The sequence below is a fragment of the Vanacampus margaritifer genome, chromosome 8 (assembly GCF_051991255.1).
Source record: "Vanacampus margaritifer isolate UIUO_Vmar chromosome 8, RoL_Vmar_1.0, whole genome shotgun sequence".
Lineage (NCBI taxonomy): Eukaryota > Metazoa > Chordata > Actinopteri > Syngnathiformes > Syngnathidae > Vanacampus > Vanacampus margaritifer.
Window position 1 is genome coordinate 18,920,487 of NC_135439.1, and position 19,196 is coordinate 18,939,682.

Consider the following 19,196-nt stretch of genomic DNA (forward strand, 5'->3'; position numbering starts at 1 on the left):
GTTGTTCTTGTTACAAGTAGACTGCAGTCAATCGTTCACAAATCGAGTATTGCCATCAGGTGTTTTGGGGTACATTTGGTCTTAATGTTGTGGGCGTGATTTAAAAAATGTTTGGTCAAATATTGGGTGTGTTCCAATTTAACTAGATGTTCAAATGAAACCGTTACCTCGAAGCGAGCGTCTAACTTCCTGAATCACACTGCTTCGAAATTGGGCTTCGGAGCTTGTATCATTCTGCAAGTATCACGTGACCGATGACGTTCGAAACTTCATATGTTACAGCGCTATTGACGACCCGAAACGTTTTGGTGGCTGGTAGCCCGCGAAATCACGCTGGAATTTATGTGGTCCTTTGAGAGGTCCCAATTAAGTTCGTTGTTAATTGGTCTCCTCTGCGTGGTGAAGTGGAATAAGAGGCGTGGGTTCGCTTCCTTCCACCGGGAGATCATAGTGAGAGAGGGGAATTTTTTTTAATTCTCTATTCAAAGCTACTTATTTTAAATGTATAATATTACAATCTTATTAATTATATTGCTTGTAATTTAACTGAGTTTACATTTTTCTTATTAGTAGCACAGACTTTTGTAAATAATACATGCTTTGTATCTGATTTAGACTTTTATTGATGAAAGATCAAGTGTGAGTGATTGTTTCTCACTTCAATGACATAGGTCGCATTTACTTCTTTCGTCCACTAGATGCCCCATATGTTGCTTTCACTGAAGCACCAAAGCTTGGAATCTTTTTCGGCACAATTTGAACGAAAGCCTCAAAGTTTCACAAAACTTCACCCACACATCTCTAAATTTAACTGACTCTTACCTCAGGTGTCATTAAAAATCAACCCAAAAGAGGTTAAAAAATGCAACATGTAAAGGGGACAGCGGGACTCAGCAAAGTAGTTTTTTTGGTCAGTTCCTAATCATCTTAGTTTCTTGCCAGCCTATATTTGTGCTGCAATCTCAAAACAATTTCCTCTACAAACGACAAGCAAAAAGGTAGAAACATTGGCGCTTTATTTATTTTATACAACATTTTCCGCATGTGTATCTGAAGACAAACTTACATACACTGAATACTCACACCTAACTACTTAATTGCATTTGAACACACCCATAGTTTCTGTATTCAAGGACACCAGCGTGTTTAATACTTTAAGGACCCGCCTTTGTTTGGGTATTTATTCTAAGTGGTAGAAAATTGAAACTGCTAAGTATTTCGTTATATACAGTCACTGATATCAATGAATACAGAAATGAGTCATTAGACAAAGCCAACATGGGGTCAAAAATGGGTGGGTGGTGTTGCTCTCTCACTGGAACAATGATTGTTTACACCCAAAGTTTTCTGACAGCTGGCTGTTCATCTGGGAGCCAGCGGTCATCAGAACTGTGGAAAAGACAACAAAACTGCTTAATGCCACAAATTCTGTCTTTTAAGACGCATCATATGCTTCTGTCTTACATTCTTGAGGAACTCCTCTGCGACGATACGGGCTCTGGCATTAACGGACAGCTTCATCTCGCTAATCTCCTTGTCGATCTCCTCCATGAAATGGATGACAAAGTCCACCAGCTTGTGTTTGTACATTTGCTCCGTGTGGAAGTTGGTGATCAAGAAGCTTATATCATATCCCTGAAAGAAAAAGTTGTAATTTGTCAATTACAACATCAGGCACGGGAATTTATTTTTTACAGTATTTATGGGAATCGATGCATTATTCATTATAATCCATCCAACCATTCTCTAAAATGCTAGAATTCGCACAGAGCTCACTATTTTGCAAGCCCCAGCAACTGTCATTTCTATCAGGATAGTGTAATAGCATTGGTATAGTGAAGAGGCGAAGCAGTGAATGTCTAATCTTTCACTTTCTTAACAATCCTCATACTATGCAAATGGGCCACCCTCAACCCGTTTCTTACCTCGACTGGTTTCCTCCTCAGAATGAAGAAATTCTCTGCCCTCATCATCATAAAGCGCATGAACTTGTGGCAAAGGATCTTCTCAATCTCATCAGCCTGAAGTGGTAGACATGGCACAATTGCTTTTAGGGTGGATATAGAAAAACTGCAGAATTGTATTGCCTCCCAAAGGCAAACACAATCCAATATTCCTCTCGACTTACATTGTGTATCTCTAAATACTCATTCGGTGAAGTGCTACCACCACATTTTTTTTTAGGACAACTGGTAAGTACAATGTCTCATTAAAGGTCATCAAAATGAATACCTGCTTGACAGCAATGCTGACTCTGACAGAGTTGATGGATCCCTCGATAAGAACCTTCTCCTTGTCATTGCGGCTGATCACAACAGGCTGAAGAAGCAGCTCCTTACTGCTCCTGTAAACCACAACAAAAACAATCATCAGATATTCATGAAAAGTCTCAAATGAAATATATGACCAATTGCTGAACTTCTCATTTAAACAATGGCGCTTGCAGAAGCCAGTTTCACATCTTGCATGCACATCCAGCATTTTCCACCCTCAAAGATTACCATGTGCGAGTTTGCACAGGTTCAAACTTGTGTAGAAGTAGCAATCCTCTGCAAAGCAGAGTGACATACCTGACTTCCACCTCGGGCTTGTTGTGACGCTCCACCACCTGAGAGGAGAAGTTCTCCAGACACAGGGCCGCCTGCAGGGTGGCCCTCACGGCGTTTAAGTAGGGACGCAGAGTTGCTGTCTAAGGACAATTGGACAAACTCAGTGTCTGCAGTTTTTTTTTTTTAACAAAATGGCATGAAATTCATAAAACATCAGCATCAGGGGAGCGATGTCACCGTTTAAAAAGCAAGGTCGTAAATGAGTTGAATACAATTGAGGATAAACCCGATAATAACTGTTTGAATACAAATAATGATTTGAATATATAAGAATTAACAGGAAAAAGCTAAGTGATAAAAAAGGGAGGGGAAACTGATTCTACAAGAGAAAACCACTATATGTGCTAATGCACTTTTTCCCAAAACCCCACTTGTGGCTGAAACATGAAAGTAGCAATGTAACTGTCGCTGTAGTCTGATGCTGTCAAATAACGCACGACTATAAATTAACTAAGTAAAGAAGACACACTTGAAGAGAAGACTTACCATTTTTGCGCTGTAAAAGACGGAAGTTCCTAAGCCACGCCTGGGACTCAACTTCCGTAAACCCTACATTTCCAGAAACGAAAGGGTGTGCTTGTTTTAAATTTAGTTTTTTATGAGGAAGTGGGCTGCTCTATGGACTGTGCTTGTCTAACGACTAGCTTCTTTACACCGCCCGTTTTGAGTATACGAAGTTATAAAACGAACATTCCCTTAGCGACGAGTCCATTTGGCTGCAAGAATAGGGGACATTTGTTTAGTGGTCGTGATTGTATTTGTTTCACAGCAATAATATTTAAAACAATAACACTTAAAGCAAGTTTTAGTAATCAAAATAGTGGCTTTAAACTACTAAATTCAACTGTGTGCGATGGAAATAGTGTATCGTTAGACCATACCATAACATAATGTGGTTTAATCCGACGCTACCATTAATATGTGGCATTGATGTCCTAAAATAGGGTGTCTGGTCAGTAAACTGGACAACTCCGGATTAATTTAACGTACTTAGTTATTTATTGTCGTCTCAAGTGCCACCTGAAATATTGTGACGGTGTCGTAATCTCAGTGAATTCAACAGTTGTACGACCCCTTTTCTGTTAATGGAGTTTTCCATCATGGACGCCATTCTCTGACTGTAAGTATTGCTGCATGTAGAAATTCACCGATTTATCACTCTTTTATACCGTTTACTATCTCTCAAGGATTGACATAACGCCACTGCATAAAGTGTGTAAGTTCAACCATGTAAATACAATGGTAAATTTTTAAAATATATGTTAATACACTATTCACGGTGTGGGCCCTGCAGAATAGCGATGTACAGCCCAAACCTAACCTGCGTGTATCGTGAGGGCGAAAAACGAGCATTGCTCGCATACACTTAATTCTAAGTACAAAATAACAAAACAAGTTAGACACAATGTAAACGTTCATCATCCCCCTCTCCCTCTCCCCCCCCCTCTCTCCCCCCCCCCCCTCTCTCTCTCTCTCTCCCCCCCCCCCCCCTCTCTCTCTCTCTCTCTCTCTCTCTCTCTCTCTCTCTCTCTCTCTCTCTCTCTCTCTCTCTCTCTCTCTCTCTCTCCATGTGGTTCAGTTTATTCGTAGGTAGGCAGGCCTCAGGTAGCGGCAACATGAGTGATCTGAAGGACTGCCCCCCTTTGAAGTACTATGACTTCAAGCCTGTGGAGCACGTCAAAGTGTGTCCCCGCTACACGGCCGTGCTGGGACGCTCGGAGGACGATGGGATTGGTATCGAGGAGCTGGACACGTTGCAGCTGGAGCTGGAGACTCTCCTGTCCTCAGCCAACCGTCGCCTCAGAGCTCTGGAGGAGCAGAGACAGGTGGGAAAGAAAATAAACTCATCCGTCCATCTATTTTCCACTATCTTGCGGCAAAGAGAAATTGAAAATTCAAACGCAATTTTAATGGTATTATATTTTGTCCTGCATTGCAGATCCTCACGGACTGGCAGGACAAGAAGGGAGACAAGCGCTTTCTGAAAATGGGAAAAGACCCCGACCCTGCCGCGTCATCTCGACACAAGCCAAAGAAGCAGAAATTAGATGGCAAAAGTAGTCACGGGCCAGGTCCAGGTCCTGGCAGACCTAAATCCAAAAACCTGCAACCCAAAGTCCAAGAATATGAATTTACAGATGATCCTCAAGACATTCCTCGCACTCCGAAGAACGATGTCCCCAACAGGTCAGTAATAATCTCTCTCATATATTATACAGGAGTATAAATTAAAATAGTGTTTAAAGCGTAACTTTTTTTCAGTAGTTCAGTTTAAAAAAGTGAAACTCATTATATGGATTCACTACAAGGAACATTTTTCATAATTTTAGTTTGCAATTTTGATAGATTTTACCTTACTTTTAGCGAAACCCAAAATTCACCATTTTAAGAAATTATAATTTAATGTACCTAAAGCATTTTCTGGTGCTTCTCAACTCAGAAGAAAACATTAGGTCTTTTTTTTTTTTATAGCAAACTTGGCAAAAGACGGCAACAATTGTCTTTGTAGTTGGTCATCAACTTGCATCGTTTCTCTTTCCAGATTCTGGGCTTCTGTTGAGCCGTACTGTGCCGACATAACAAATGAGGAAATTCGGTTACTTGAGGAACTTCTAAAACCACCAGAAGATGAAGCTGAGTACTTTAAAGTAAGCCATTTGCGTATGCTGTGTCTTTACGTTAAGAGCAGTGTGTTAAATTTTGGTGCTGTGTGTGTTAATTGAAGATTCCAGCATTAGGGAAACACTACTCACAGCGGTGGGCTCAGGAAGATCTGCTGGAGGAGCAGAGAGAAGGAGCTCGGGCCAACGACAAGAAGAAGAGTCTTTTGGGTGGTCCGCTGTCTGAGCTTGACGCAAAAGGTGACAAGAATTTTGCTGCCAGTGCCTGTAAAATGAGACATTCCTGCTCTGATGTGTCATGGGAAGGAGGAGGAGGATGATGATGATGATGATGATGATGATGAAGACAAGATGTTATGGCCAAATTACACAAAAGTAAAATGCATTTAGTTGGTGTGACCTGACTGAGGGTAACCTCCACATTACTCCACTGGCAAAAATATTTCCCTTATTTCATAATCATCACATCAATGACTGTAATTGCAAAAGAGGCAGGCAGCATGAAAGCGTTGTGACGTCACGGTGGGTTTATGCACTTGGCTGATGTTTACTAGATGTGGACTCTTTGCTGAAGAAGTCCGAGTCCCAGCATGAGTCCCCGGAAGACGGCTGTCCCTTCGGCCCTCTCACTCAACGGCTCCTCCAGGCTCTCGTCGAGGTAATTCTACTTTGGAAAGTGAAATTCATGCTTCGGTATTTGGAAGTTTAAACGTTGATGTCTTCTCTGTTGCATTCAGGAGAATATTATATCCCCCATGGAGGATTCTCCTATACCAGATATTGCAGGGAAGGATGCTAATGATGGAGCCGGGACATCTCCTCGAAGCCAAGGGAAATCTTTTAGGTAGGTCGAAAAACATCTTCAGACTACATAAGAGTCGTGGAGATTGGGACTGAGCCTTTCCACGAAAAATGAAAATCTGTAATAAATTCCCTTTTCTGATATCAAACCCAATTTCCCACTATTGGTGCATTCAAAGTTACGTCCACTCATTAAAGTGAACGAAATGAAGCATCTTGACGTTCCCATTGTAGCGCACCTCACACACGTTCCCTCGAAGCTCGGATTAAAGAGGAGCTGATTGCCCAAGGAATCCTGGACTCGGAGGAGCGACCCGGTCCGGGCGGAGACTGCGAGGACGAAGTGCTGGTCGAGCTCCAGAAGAGGCAGGCGGAGCTCAAAGCTCTCATTGCTCACAACAAAACCCGCAAGCAGGAGCTGCTCAGGTGAGGATCATCTCAAAATGGCACCACAGACTCGTCAAGCTCCTGGTTACGTTTGTTTCTGCTTCTTAGGTTGGCAAAAGAGGAAATGCGCAAACAGGAGCTGAGGCAGAGAGTCCGGGTGTCTGACAATGAGGTCATGGAGGGATTTCGGCGAATCATGGCAGCCAGACAGAAGAAGCGCACTCCAACCAAGAAGGAGAAAGACCAGGCATGGAAAGCTCTGAAGGAGCGGGAAAGTATTCTTAAGTTACTGGATGGCTGAAGGAAGGGAAGACGTTAAAAACTGTGTGAGGAACAATTTTTGGACTACAGTCACGCACTGCTGCATGTGGAACTTAAAAAGATGGATCTCCCTACAGGTGGCATTTGAGGAGGGGCATTTCTGTCGTTTATTTGATTTTGATGTCAAGATGTTTTTTCTATGGCTTTTTCGTCTGTTGTGATGGCATAACAATGCATATCAGTGTTTGTATAAATAATTAAAAGCTGTTGTTGTAATGAAAGGAATTCTAGCGTTTCTTTTCATTTTTCTTCTTCTTAAAGTTAAGAACTGTCCTGAAAAGCTTACGTACTTAGTATGACAGACTGTTGACTGACTGAAATATCATTTGCTTAAGATGATAGCAAACATCAATACATTTATGTAGGTTGATCAGCAATCTACAAAGTAATTGTCATAAATAATGAAAGAGTTTACTGTTTTTGGTGTGCAAACCGTAACGCCGCGTGGCCTTAAAACAAACTGTGCTGGTCATGTAACTACAAATTCCTGCATGGCAACAATCTGAGAAGTGAGAGAAAAGAATCAAGACTCTTTCATGTAATGTGCCTACCACTAGTCACTCTCAATGGATAAATGTCTAATAAATGTTGTAGGGTGTAAGTGATGAAGTGTTATATTTACACATGTAAATGTGTACTTTAATGGGAAAGGTTTTGAAAGCTGTACATTTCATGAAAAGTGCCGTATTGCATAGCACAGAAATATTTTCCAACACCACTAGATGGCAGTCAAATCTTATTTAATCCGTTTAATCCAACCAGTTAAAATGGTCCTCGCTTTACAACGGAGTAACGTTGCGTACGTAACATTGCTTACGTTAACACAGTCGTAAAGTCACAGGCTCAGTCATGTGTATGAAAAACAATTTCCCAGTGTATGAAGGCTACAGAGGAAGTCATAATATAGCTCATCTTTGCAGGAGGCCAGTTTATGACACACAGAACATTGCGACGTTATGTTTGCACAGTGCAGAGAGTAATGCACCCCAAGGTACTTTATTCTTGTTTCCATGAACTTTATCCTGCTATAAAACTTTTGACTGCTGAACTTTTCTGCGAGCCTCAAGCTTTTTGGATCATTCTGTCCAAATGTGTGTCTTTTCCAAACAATTTGTTTGGCTAAACTCTAGCAAGGAGATTCATTTCGTTTACTTGTTTTCATAAAAACTGTCTGACGGATTTCCACAATCTAAAATATGTTAACAATGTAGGATTTGTTTCCCCCTAATTTTGCAACATTTGAGGAGGTTGGTATCAGTTAGATGTTGATCCATTCTGAGACTTGTAGTTGTTTTTGCCATTAATGTGACCTACAGTATGCCTAGAACCTGTACAACTACAAAATAAATATTCGCGGGGATGTATGAATAAACAACTGAGATCATGTGGTTTCATAAGTGAGCACACACACACACACACACACACACACAAAACCTGTAGAGGGCGCTCCGCCCTTCTTTAACTGAGGTCCAGGGTCTCCGATTTGGAGGTCTTGAATTTGAGTGAAAATAAATAAATACATTAATTAAATAGAACTGTACATATTATAGGTCGCATTAATAGTGGAAAAAAATATGACATGTTTTACCTTTTTTTTTTTTGTATATCACAAAAGCCTGGCATTTAAGCAGAGGGCATATCCATTGGGGTATATGCCACGGAGGAGGCGGGACTTCCGACTTCCTGGTTTTCACACATCAGCTTTGTTTCCGTTTCTTGTTTGCGACGTGTGGGCCTCGTCCCAGTTCTTGCGCTTCCGCCTTTGTGCCCCTCGGTTGCGCGTTCCCGTCGACAGGTGCGAGTGTGTAGTGTTTTTGTCTCAGTTGTGCGAAGCATTTCAGAGAGTTGAGACGCCCATTTGGGGGGCGCAGGGGTGGGGTGCGAGTGTTGGAACGCGGCCATCAGTGGCCGTAAACGACGCTGATGTGTGGCATCTAACCCATATTTAGTTTTATACTATTAAATGTAAATTAAATAATCCACTATATCAGAAAATGGTTGAATGTTTATGCACACACAAAAACATGTTCAGTGTCCTTGCACGCACTTCTGTGCTTACACCCAAACAGACACCAACAATGACCTCCCACCCCCACCCCCTAGCCACTTCCCTGTTAGACCAACATCCTCTATGCAAATTCATAATGCCATGAACTCATTTGCATGAAAGCTCTTTTTCAAAATACAAACCTATTGAATCTTCCCCAGGTGAATGAATGCCAGAATCCACGCATGTGTATACAGTCCCGCAGAGCCTTTGTTGTATTTGTTGTCATTATGAGACCTCAGCTGAAGGGCAAGTGGGTTTTGTGTTGTATTGAAACACAGCATACATACTCACTCATTCACTATTCACACTTCATTACATTGAACTGCTCTTAAGTGTACTTTTGATAGTGCAGGTGTTTTGTTTTGTTTTGTTTTTGTTTCCCCCCCCTAATGCTGTGACCTGTGAGGTTCTGCATTTCGGTCTTGGCCCCACCCTTTTACTTCTGCCCATGTGAAATTCAGCCATGAGGTGCGCTTCTTCACTTGTCCCTGTCGCAGCCTGTAAACCTTTATGGCTGTTTGGACAAGAGAGCTCTTCACTGGAGGGCCTGCTGTATAATATTTGAACTTGAAGTATGCTGGGCATAATAACGTTAGAATATGGTTTGGTTATGCGGATGGATGCAGTTAGGCCGAGTAAGTTTTTCAACAGCGACATTTGTATGATTTTTGCTTTCTCACACCACACTTAACACATCTTGACGTAAATACCATCTAGACGTAAATACCATGAAATAAAAAAAGGAATTCTTAACTTAAGTCTCATATTCATCTTTTGATCTGAAGCCCAAATGTTGTCAGTATACAACAAAAACAACAGACAAACCTTGCCGTTCCAATACTCTTGTTGGATACTGTATGTTTTTAAATGTGGGGACTAAAAGAAAAAAGTTGTCAGAAAAATAAATACTCACATTTATATATATATATATATATATATATATATATATATATAAATTCTAGAAAAAAACTTGCAGGTTTGTGACAATATAAAGTAGCACATTTGCAAGAAAAAACTCACAAATTTATAAACATAAACTTACAGATTTGCGACATTATAAAGTGGCAAATTTGTGAGAAAAAACTCACAAATTTACCCAAAAAAAACCCCTCATATATTTGCAACATTACAAAATGGCACATTTGGAAGAAAAAAACGAGCAAATTTACGAGAAAAAACTTGCAGGTTTGTGACATGATAAAGTGGCACATTTGCAAGGGAAAAAAAATAATTTATGAGAAAAAAACTCGTATATTTGCAAGAAAAAAAACCTCGCAAATTTATGAGAATTTTTTGGGCAGATTTGTGACATTATAAAGTGGCAAATTTGCTAGAAAAAACTCACAAATTCACGAGAAAAAAACTCGTATATTTGCAACATTACAAAATGGCACATTTGTAAGAAAAAACTCACAAATTTATGAGAAAAAACTTGCAAATTTGTGACATTATAAAGTGGCAAATTTGCGAGAAAAAAACTTGCAGATATGTGCGAAAAGCCTCATAAACTTGCGAGAAATACACCTCGTGTACTCGGATGTTTGTGCCAATACTTTTCGGACGGGTTTTGCAATAAGGAGATAGTAAATGCTTTAGCAGAGCTTTACCATATCATATTAAGCATTTGCACTTTGAAGCGTTGGGTACAAGTCACTAAATTGATGTGTTGAATCTGCTGTCATTCACTTGCATTTACCTTAAGTCTGCTAGCTTCTGATTGGTTAGTGTTAGTCAGCTGATAGGGGGTCAGGAAGTGTTGTCGCTGTAACTTGCCGTGTGTAACAAGTAAAATTTAGAAATCCCTCTCCATCCTGTCTTTTCATTTTATAAAGATTGTTCCATTAACTACCAACAAATCTTCACGTTATTAGCTACACTACGTCTTGCAAGTTTCTGAGGTTTTTTTTTCTCGCAAATCTTGCAAATTTGCCACTTTATAATGTCACAAATCTGCGTGTTTATTACATACTAATATTACACCCCCTCTAAAAATATATATATATTTATACGTGGCCCTAATATGCCGTCATAGATACCTGATAAATCTGCATAAGTGCAGTAATAATAAAAAAAAAGAACATTGCTACTTCCCACTATTGTAAGTGTATAAGGTACAATTATAGAAAGCGCTGTCAGTGTCCAAATACTTCTGGACCGGTCACACGACTCACACTCCTCTGTTACTGTTACTAAGGTACTTGGCTGTATCTCCATGTTAGTCGAGGGGGGCTTTCTGCTCAGCAAAGCTCTTTGTTTTCTACGCTGAGTCTCTTTCTTTGGGGCCTTTACTCCTACTCCACCTCCGCCTCTGCGTTCCCGAACATGGACAGAGAGAACCTCTCAAATAAACATCCTCACTCATACATACAGATGAGCACAAGATAGCACGAGCGAGACGCATACAGGGAAAGGGATTTAACATGTTATGACTGTCAACGCATTGTCCAAATGCTATGTCAATTTCCAAGCTAATAGCACATGCTGAATAGAGATTGTGTATGCGCGGACGACATGTCCACTGACAAGCGCCTCTGTCCAGCCGGGGTCGCGCCTATTCGGCTATTCACCTCCTGCACAGAGAGCGATTGTCTTCAATGCTGCTTCCACTATTCTGATGTCATGATTTGTCCTGCAGTAAAAGCGTTGTTGCTGCTGTTGTGCTAAAGCTTGAACGACCTTACAGCCTCAAGTCGGAGGCACGAATGACCCAAAGGGCAAGGGCAGCGCGTCAAAGTACTCTCTCGTCCTTCTTTACCTTGGATGGGTTTGAATGGCATTTGTTTCTCATTTGCATGGCAGTTGATGTTTTTTGTATATGACTCCGGAATTTGGACACTCCTATGCAAATGATTATTTTTTTGCCTGATTCACCTCAAATGTCTGGGGCCGGCTCACTGCAGGAAGGAAGTGAACTCATTCGCTGCCATTGACGGTTATGAATGTCAAAAAATCATTTGAGCTATTTCTATTAGTTTAACATTCTTTTTCTACTTTTGTTAACAAGGGTATGAAAACCTAGATTTTTTTATTGTACATTTAGAACAGATATAAAATGTGTGATTAATTGTGAGTTAACTATTGAAGTCATGCGATTAATTACGATTAAAAATTTGAATCGCCTGACGCCCCTAATTTCTAATAATCATCTCATCAGGAGATACATTTTTTTAAATTTAATTAATCACATGACTTCACTAGTTAACTCACGATTAATCACACATTTTATATCTGTTCTAAATGTACAATAAAAATTGTTTTCTAGGTTTTCATACTCTTGTTAACAAAAGTGGGGAAAAATGTTAAACTAATAGAAATAGTTCAAATTAATTTTTCACGTTTATAGCCGTCAATGGCAGTGAATGAGTTAAAGACTTGCCTGTAAGTTGCCGGCAAAATTAGAACCATTGCTGACAGTTTTCTACTGCTTTGTTGGACAGGTGTTAAAATGAAGACAAAGTGCACTAACTGTGGAGGAAATTAAATTACATAATAATTAGGAATGGAAGAGTGGAAGACCTTATAGCTGCAAATGGAGAGACCAATTTTTTTTTTTCATTTTCAGTTCCTGTAGGTATGTAATGACCAACACTTTTGTCCTTATACTGTTACCATGGCAATGCACTTAATGGACTCCATCATGTCACCATATTTTGAACAGAGCACTTACAGTACTTGCATAGCTGCAGGCAGTTAAAAGTGTATCGAAAAAACACTAAACGTCACCACAGGATATCATGAAGAGAAGAAACATTTTCAGTCGAAGGTTTAGTATGAGTTTTACGAGTGTTTAAAAGATTCGAGTTCATGTTAACTATCTCCCTTTTGAAAGAAATTGGTGCTAAAGCTACAAGCTGGCTTTGGGGGTGGGTTTGCACCGCCGTCTGACTGCTGCAATCACCGGTGGAGGAGAGAAAAGGTGCTCTCAGCGTGTTAGTTCATTTGGACGTCAGAGGTCAAAGCTCTTGTGAAACCCCGTTTGACACAAGTCCGCTTAGCAGAGGTCATCTTTGGGAACATATACATTAGCCCAGCAATATTGGTCCTCGTTTGGGACGCGGATGAGCTGGAGTATATCCCAGAGGTGGAGTTCACCAAATGGCCGTCAGTCAACCGTAATTTGATTGCCAGAGTGACATTAATTGAACAGTAATGTTTGTATAGGTGGCGAACTGAGAAGCGGTTATAACTGTGACCGTTTGTGGTGTAACACTGAGCTATAAATCACGGTTGGGTTCATACCTTGGTTTTACGTTCACATTGGGTACAGCGAGGGAACAAAATGCAAAACGGTTTTGTTTTGTGTAGACAGCAAAACATTAATGACTTTGAAAACAGCTTAAAACCTTTCCTTTTGACAATATTTTTTTTTTAACTCATTCACTGCCATTGACGGCTATAAACGTAAAAAAATCATTTGAACTATTTCTATTAGTTAAACGTTTGTTTCCACTTTTGTTAATGTATATGTACATTTAGAACAGATATAAAATTTGTGATTAATCGTGAGTTATCTAGTGAAGTCCTGCGATTAATTACAATTATTAATTTTAATCGCCTGATGAGATTATTATTAAAAATTAGGGGTGTCAAATTTTTAATCGTAATCAATCGCATGACTTCAATAGTTAACTCACGATTAATCACACATTTTATATCTGCTCTAAATGTACAATAAAAAAATCTAGGTTTTCATACTCTTGTTAACAAAAGTAGAAAAAAAAGTTAAACTAATAGAAATAGTTAAAAAAATATTTTTAAGTCTATAACCGTCAATGGTAGTGAATGAGTTAAGGAGATGAACAAGCAGTGTAGTTTTTAGACACCTGAATAAGACTCCTGCCCTGGAACTCGGTGTCCCAACCACCAACCACCACCCTTACTCGTCACCCGGCGCATCCCATCACCCCCCCGGCACCCATGGACTGAGAGCTGATCTGACACTTGGACACACCAGCAGGGCAATGCAGGCACCGCACCACCCGTGAGGAAGAGGAAGAAGAAGCCCGGTCCTTCGGGGCGCCACACTGTAGGTTTAGGGTCAAGAGGAGAGAAACTCGGATACATGCAAGTGACCCTTTGACATGCACACAAGTCTCCAATGAAAAGACAGGATATAGGGCTCTATTTAAGACTTAGCCATTGGTTGAAATTGGTAGCATGCAATCTGTCCCGTTGAACAACATTGTTTCGTCAGCGATTGTTAAAATGTCAAGTGACGGCTGGGAATGTCTCTTTGAGAGATCTATAATGTACTTTTAAATAAGAAGATAGTGGAACGTGATGATGTTGTCAATAGAGAGGATTTCGTCCTGCGGTTCGTGTTAAGTGAAGCAGAGAAGCGGACATGTCCAGCATTGTGGATAATAATCATTCAGGAAGACGCAGGGAAAGACACTTCTCTCACCACCCACTACCTCTCTGTCATCCTCCCTCTCTTTTGTTCCCTCTGCTCTGTTATTATCACCATCATTATTAGGCTCACTCTCCCCTCGCTGCGATGGAGAGGAGGGCCGGCCGCCCACATGGTGAGAGATTTCCAAGAGCAGCAGCAGCATAGAAAGAGAGGGGGATGAAGACAAGAGGCCCAATAAAGTCCATCTAAATATAGACAGCAGGGCCCTTTTTTCTCTTCTCCTTATAAAGAGCTGGTGGTGAATCAGGGTGGACAACCCTCAGCGCACACTGATCATTCCCTCCAGAACTGGAAATATAATTGTATGGACATAGAAAGACACACGAACACATGCAGGCTTACAATGTTTTTACGAGTGAGACAGGACAGAGAGCTTAGTGGGAGCTTTTTTTTTTTTTTTTTTCACATGAGAGGGAAAATAGTGGTTGATACTAAATTAGGAGAGGTCAGAAGAAACCCTCAGAAAAGAAATGATGGGAGCATTGAGTGATGGGGGGAGCTTCCCGGCCTGAAAAGTTGAGACCAGCGCAAGAGATTAAGAAGTAGGATTTAAATGAACTTGTGACCAAAATGTCCAAGGATGGATTTCATCCCGAGAGATGCCCCTTTTTGGCTCTCACTCGATATACAGGTCCGTGTAAACCACAAGAAATGTTTTGCTCACCAGCCACTGTGGTTTATTTTCCAATATGGGGGGGGGAGGGATTGAGAGAACTTTTTCTCGATACAAAATTAGTGCCGCCACAAACAATTACAGTATTTTGATATTTTACTATAGTCCGTAGGGGGATTTTAAAAAAATCGATTCGGCAATATATCACAATTTTACAGGGCACAGTTCTCGTATCGATTCAATATGCAGCCAAATCGATTTTTCAAGATATATTTTTGATGGAAATATTCAACAAAATGTCTTAATTAGGGTTAGGGTTCACACTTTAAGCATGGAAGAATGTTATATTAATGGAAAATGAAGCCTTAAAATTTGATTTCAATGCTATTCAAACATGAAACAGATTGCAACCTGTTTGTTAAATACAGTGGCTCACAGTTATAAGCCTGAAGTACATTTTCATATAAAAATTTATAGTGTTACTGATTAGTATTTTCTAAATTTGAGTTTTAAAAAAACACAACAATTGACAAATAGAATTGTATCGGGATTAATCGGTATCGAATCGAATTGTGACCTATGAATCGTGATACAGATCGTCTCGCAAGGTACTACGCAATTTTTGCAGTTAGTTGACTAATCAGATAATAGCATCTTATCACATGACACCAGCAAGCAGCTGCTCTTGTATAACCATCATTAACTTCCACCTTGAATTATTTAAAGTACGTGCAACCTAAAAATAAAGATAATTTTAATAAACTTTGCAGTTTCTACCAGCTTTCATGACATGTTTTATGATGTCCCATTTTTAGCTCTAAATGTTTAGGTGAGAATATTTTGTGGCTCCTTTCAAATGTTCTGTATTAGCACATGCTTTGACATTGAAAGCACCAACGTGGCTGCAACATACTGTAGGCACTAGCAAGATAGCTGAATTTGTTCATCAGAAATAGAATCATCCACAATGTGCTTGTTTTTTATATGTGTTGTGTGTAGCCTGTGACTGTTGTGCTGTTACGAATGGCAAGTTCTGTCTTGGAGGATTTCCTCATTTGTATTTCTGGTAAAATGCTCAAACTTTCAGGCTCCGTTGCTAATGCCAGTTAGCCATATTACAGTTAGCTACTTTGAGTAAACGGCAAACGCCACACTTTAACAATGATAGACAGGGGAGAACATTCTACAGGCTACCAAAAAAGGAACAAATCCGTAGCCAATGGATCATTGCAGCCATAAAATGTGTGGAAAACAAGACCGAGGTGGATATCGCCTGTGTCGGCGAGTCAATTACAGAATCAGTTAGCCATGTAGATGATTGTATAGTTATTAAATGACGTCGAAAGACGTCATCGGACACTTTGCACATGGCGGCTGAACCAGCAGATGCTAGCCTGCGTGAAGCTAGCCTCTCACCACACACATGTGAGGAAATAACTTGTTTTGTGTCATTTGTGCTGCTACGGTTTAATAGCTATCACAAAGTTGAATTTAATAACTGACCAGCAGCATAAAGAAGACTTTTTAAACCATAAGTGACAGGTGGCGCTAGCCGAATCAGCAGATGGTCAGTTGCTAATCTAGCTAACAATACTGCAAGACTTGCATGAAACTGCTAACTTAGATTGCATTTTGATTTGAAATAAATCCAGATCGTACGAACTTGTCAAGCCTTTGTATGATGACATTTGCAAGTGTGAGTAGGGCGGTCAAAATAAACAATGATGTCGATCATTAAATTGATTGTCGATGATTTTGATCGTCAGCTAATCTTGCCATATATTTCAATTTGAACTACAATTCACCAAAGAGGCTGGTGGGAGTTGAGGCATTGATAATGTCTGTACATGGAAATAGTCTTCTTTTTCTGAGGCAGTTAAAATGTATCCTTACTTGGACCCCTTATCTTCCTTATTTCCGCACTGACTGTTAAATGAGAAGCATCCCATTTAATTGTTCTTGGCCAGTTATCATCAACACATTTTGAATGCAAGCTGTAGCCACCACTATGTAACCACTGGGTTCCCTTTTACAAGGAGGATAATGTTTGAATTATTCAACTGCTCTTCACATTTACACCACGCTAGACCATATTTCTTACTTTTTACTACCTGGCTGACAAGTTTTTCTCCCGTAACTCACTGCTGAAACAAATCATTTTATAATCCAAACTATTCCGTTACTTCAACACACATTGCTCATCTGTTGTAATCATCAGACTTCAGTCAGAATAAAGGTGGCTTCTTCACTCTGGAACTTTATTGCAGGACACATGAACAGAAACAGCAGCTGCAACATCACCGCCTAATGTGATTTATCCCCATAACCATGCTCTGTGCCAGTCTGTCTAATGTGCAGTTGTCACTATAACAGCCTGTTCTCCACCCCCAACCGTTCATTAAGTAACTACGTGAGTGATAGACAGGTCATGTGCCGGGTACTGTAGATACTAGTGTCTCAGTAGGTCACATGGAGTGCACGTTTTGAAGGAGAGAAAAAAAAGGGGACATTTTTACAGCTGTCCTCTCTCGCCAGCAGTCAAGTCAAATAGGGGAATAAAGTGTGCTTTTAACATCCTCTTTTTACGCACCTGTTGCCCATTGTCCCCTGTGGTATGCTCACCACAGGCAAACTCTTCATGGTGTATAAAGATGAGACCATGCACGAAAGGCAGCGCATAAACATTCGGAGCATATGTTTAGTTTTTCCAAAACTGGCAGAAAGACAAATAGTGAGACAATTGGTATAATCCACGTGGGATCGATTTTGTGTTTGTGGCACTGACGGTTTGTGGTCGTGAATGTCTCTGAAAGCGGAAGCTCAGCTGTCAAGAGTCATGGAGCACCTCACTTGTCTTTCTGTTTCTCAGCTGCTGTTGTTATTGCCTCCAAAAGCACCCCCACCCCCACCTGCCCTCTTTCCTTTCCTCTCTTCCTTCTGCTTTCTGCCCCCCAACAATGCTGGCTGAGTCACAGGTCGAGGTGGAGGCCCCGCTCATTTTTACAAGCATGCTAGCCTGAGATAAAGAAATATGGCACCAAACCAACAACTCTCCCTCATACCCCCCACCCTACTTCTGGCTCAACATACGACATACACACCAACATATTGCGCAAACAAGTGTTGAAGATAATAAGGGAAAGCGCTTCCAGTCTGATTTAAAAAAAACAAAAAACTGTGCTTGGTATTCCACTCATGTAGGTTACAGTAGTGCGCTTTCCATAACACAATGTTGTTTATTGCGGGGGTTACACAACAACAACAACAACAACAACAACAACAACAACAACAACAAAAAAGCTCGAAAGTCCGCAAATTAGAGATTGACAGGGTTCCCACCCTTGTAAACACTTTCTACACTTAATACATTTAACATTGAAAATACTAATGAAAAAGAATTAATACCAAGCTGCTGATGATGCATTCAGAAATTAACATGAGCGGAGCGCGCTCTGCCTCCGACGTCACAAGATGATGATGGGGAATGTTCACTTAACAACTAAATTTAAGTTGTTGTTTTTTTTTTAGTTTAGAATGCCCTACCTTAACGACAATCCCACATCGCATTGTAGTCATTGTGGAAAACAAAAACAAGTCCATGACTTGGACTTCTTCTTTTTCTTCTTCTTTTAAAGCAGACAAAGAAAAATAAATAAACTTCCGCTGGAAGTACGGAAGTAGCCAACCATAGTAATTTCAACTTAGTTTCAGTTTACAAATAACATATAACGGCCCTTCCAAGTCATTCATGACAAAAAAAAAAAAAGTAGTAGTTACAGATACTGTAAGCTAACCGTTAGCCTAGCTTCTTCTATTTCCTCTTTGTACTTTCCAGCAGTCTGTGGCGCCAAGCAGTCTTAAGTACTATGACAGAGATATCACTATGTATGGAGTGTGTTGTCTCGGTTAATTAAACATATCTTACTGATGTCATAAAAAATAAATATCCACACAAATTATGTAAACTAAGTCGAAATGGTCCAAAAGCTATTTTTAGTGGTCTAAAAAAAACTCAAAAAACTCAGAAAATGTGGCTTTTTGTAAAAATATCCTTGATCGTTTGCTCTGTAATCATAAACCCTACATCATAATAAAATATTGAAGTGAATTTCAAGTTATTTGTTTACAACTTGGATAAAAAAAAATAAAAAAATATCATCCGTTTGCATTCCACACAACGTTTGCTGCTCATATGCAGAATGACACAGAACAAAGCTTCTTGCGGGCTTTAAAATCATTTCTCAGTTTGCATGATGGCAGACTGGCATGATGTGAAATGAATATGAGACGAGGATACGCGGCTGGAAGCGTCCGCGGCGTCCTCTGGAGATGCGGGGGTGGAGGTGGGAGTTTGCTGAGGGTGTCGGGATGGGAGTGGGTT

The 19,196-nt window shown here is 40.2% G+C and overlaps 2 protein-coding genes across 3 annotated transcripts; one reads left to right on the forward strand and one right to left on the reverse strand.

The window, feature by feature from the left end:
* Window positions 1-999: 999 nt before the first annotated feature.
* On the reverse strand, window positions 1,000-3,309 carry arpc4l (actin related protein 2/3 complex, subunit 4, like). The gene is made up of 6 exons (XM_077574029.1): window positions 3,096-3,309; window positions 2,571-2,689; window positions 2,233-2,344; window positions 1,926-2,021; window positions 1,465-1,635; window positions 1,000-1,389 (listed from the first exon to the last, which is right to left on the reverse strand). Exons 1-6 carry the CDS (start codon window positions 3,096-3,098, stop codon window positions 1,384-1,386), a joined length of 507 nt encoding a protein of 168 aa, XP_077430155.1. The 5' UTR covers window positions 3,099-3,309; the 3' UTR covers window positions 1,000-1,383.
* A 238-nt stretch (window positions 3,310-3,547) lies between these two features.
* Window positions 3,548-6,958, forward strand: tada3l (transcriptional adaptor 3 (NGG1 homolog, yeast)-like). 2 transcript variants are annotated; one of them, XM_077574027.1, is made up of 9 exons: window positions 3,548-3,729; window positions 4,189-4,435; window positions 4,549-4,796; window positions 5,152-5,257; window positions 5,335-5,470; window positions 5,785-5,888; window positions 5,968-6,074; window positions 6,266-6,457; window positions 6,527-6,958. In XM_077574027.1, exons 2-9 carry the CDS (start codon window positions 4,226-4,228, stop codon window positions 6,717-6,719), a joined length of 1,296 nt encoding a protein of 431 aa, XP_077430153.1. In that variant the 5' UTR covers window positions 3,548-3,729; window positions 4,189-4,225; the 3' UTR covers window positions 6,720-6,958. The 2 variants fall into 2 exon arrangements, with proteins under 2 accessions (XP_077430153.1, XP_077430154.1); XM_077574028.1 differs by lacking the exon at window positions 3,548-3,729 and adding an exon at window positions 3,736-3,825.
* Window positions 6,959-19,196: the final 12,238 nt, after the last annotated feature.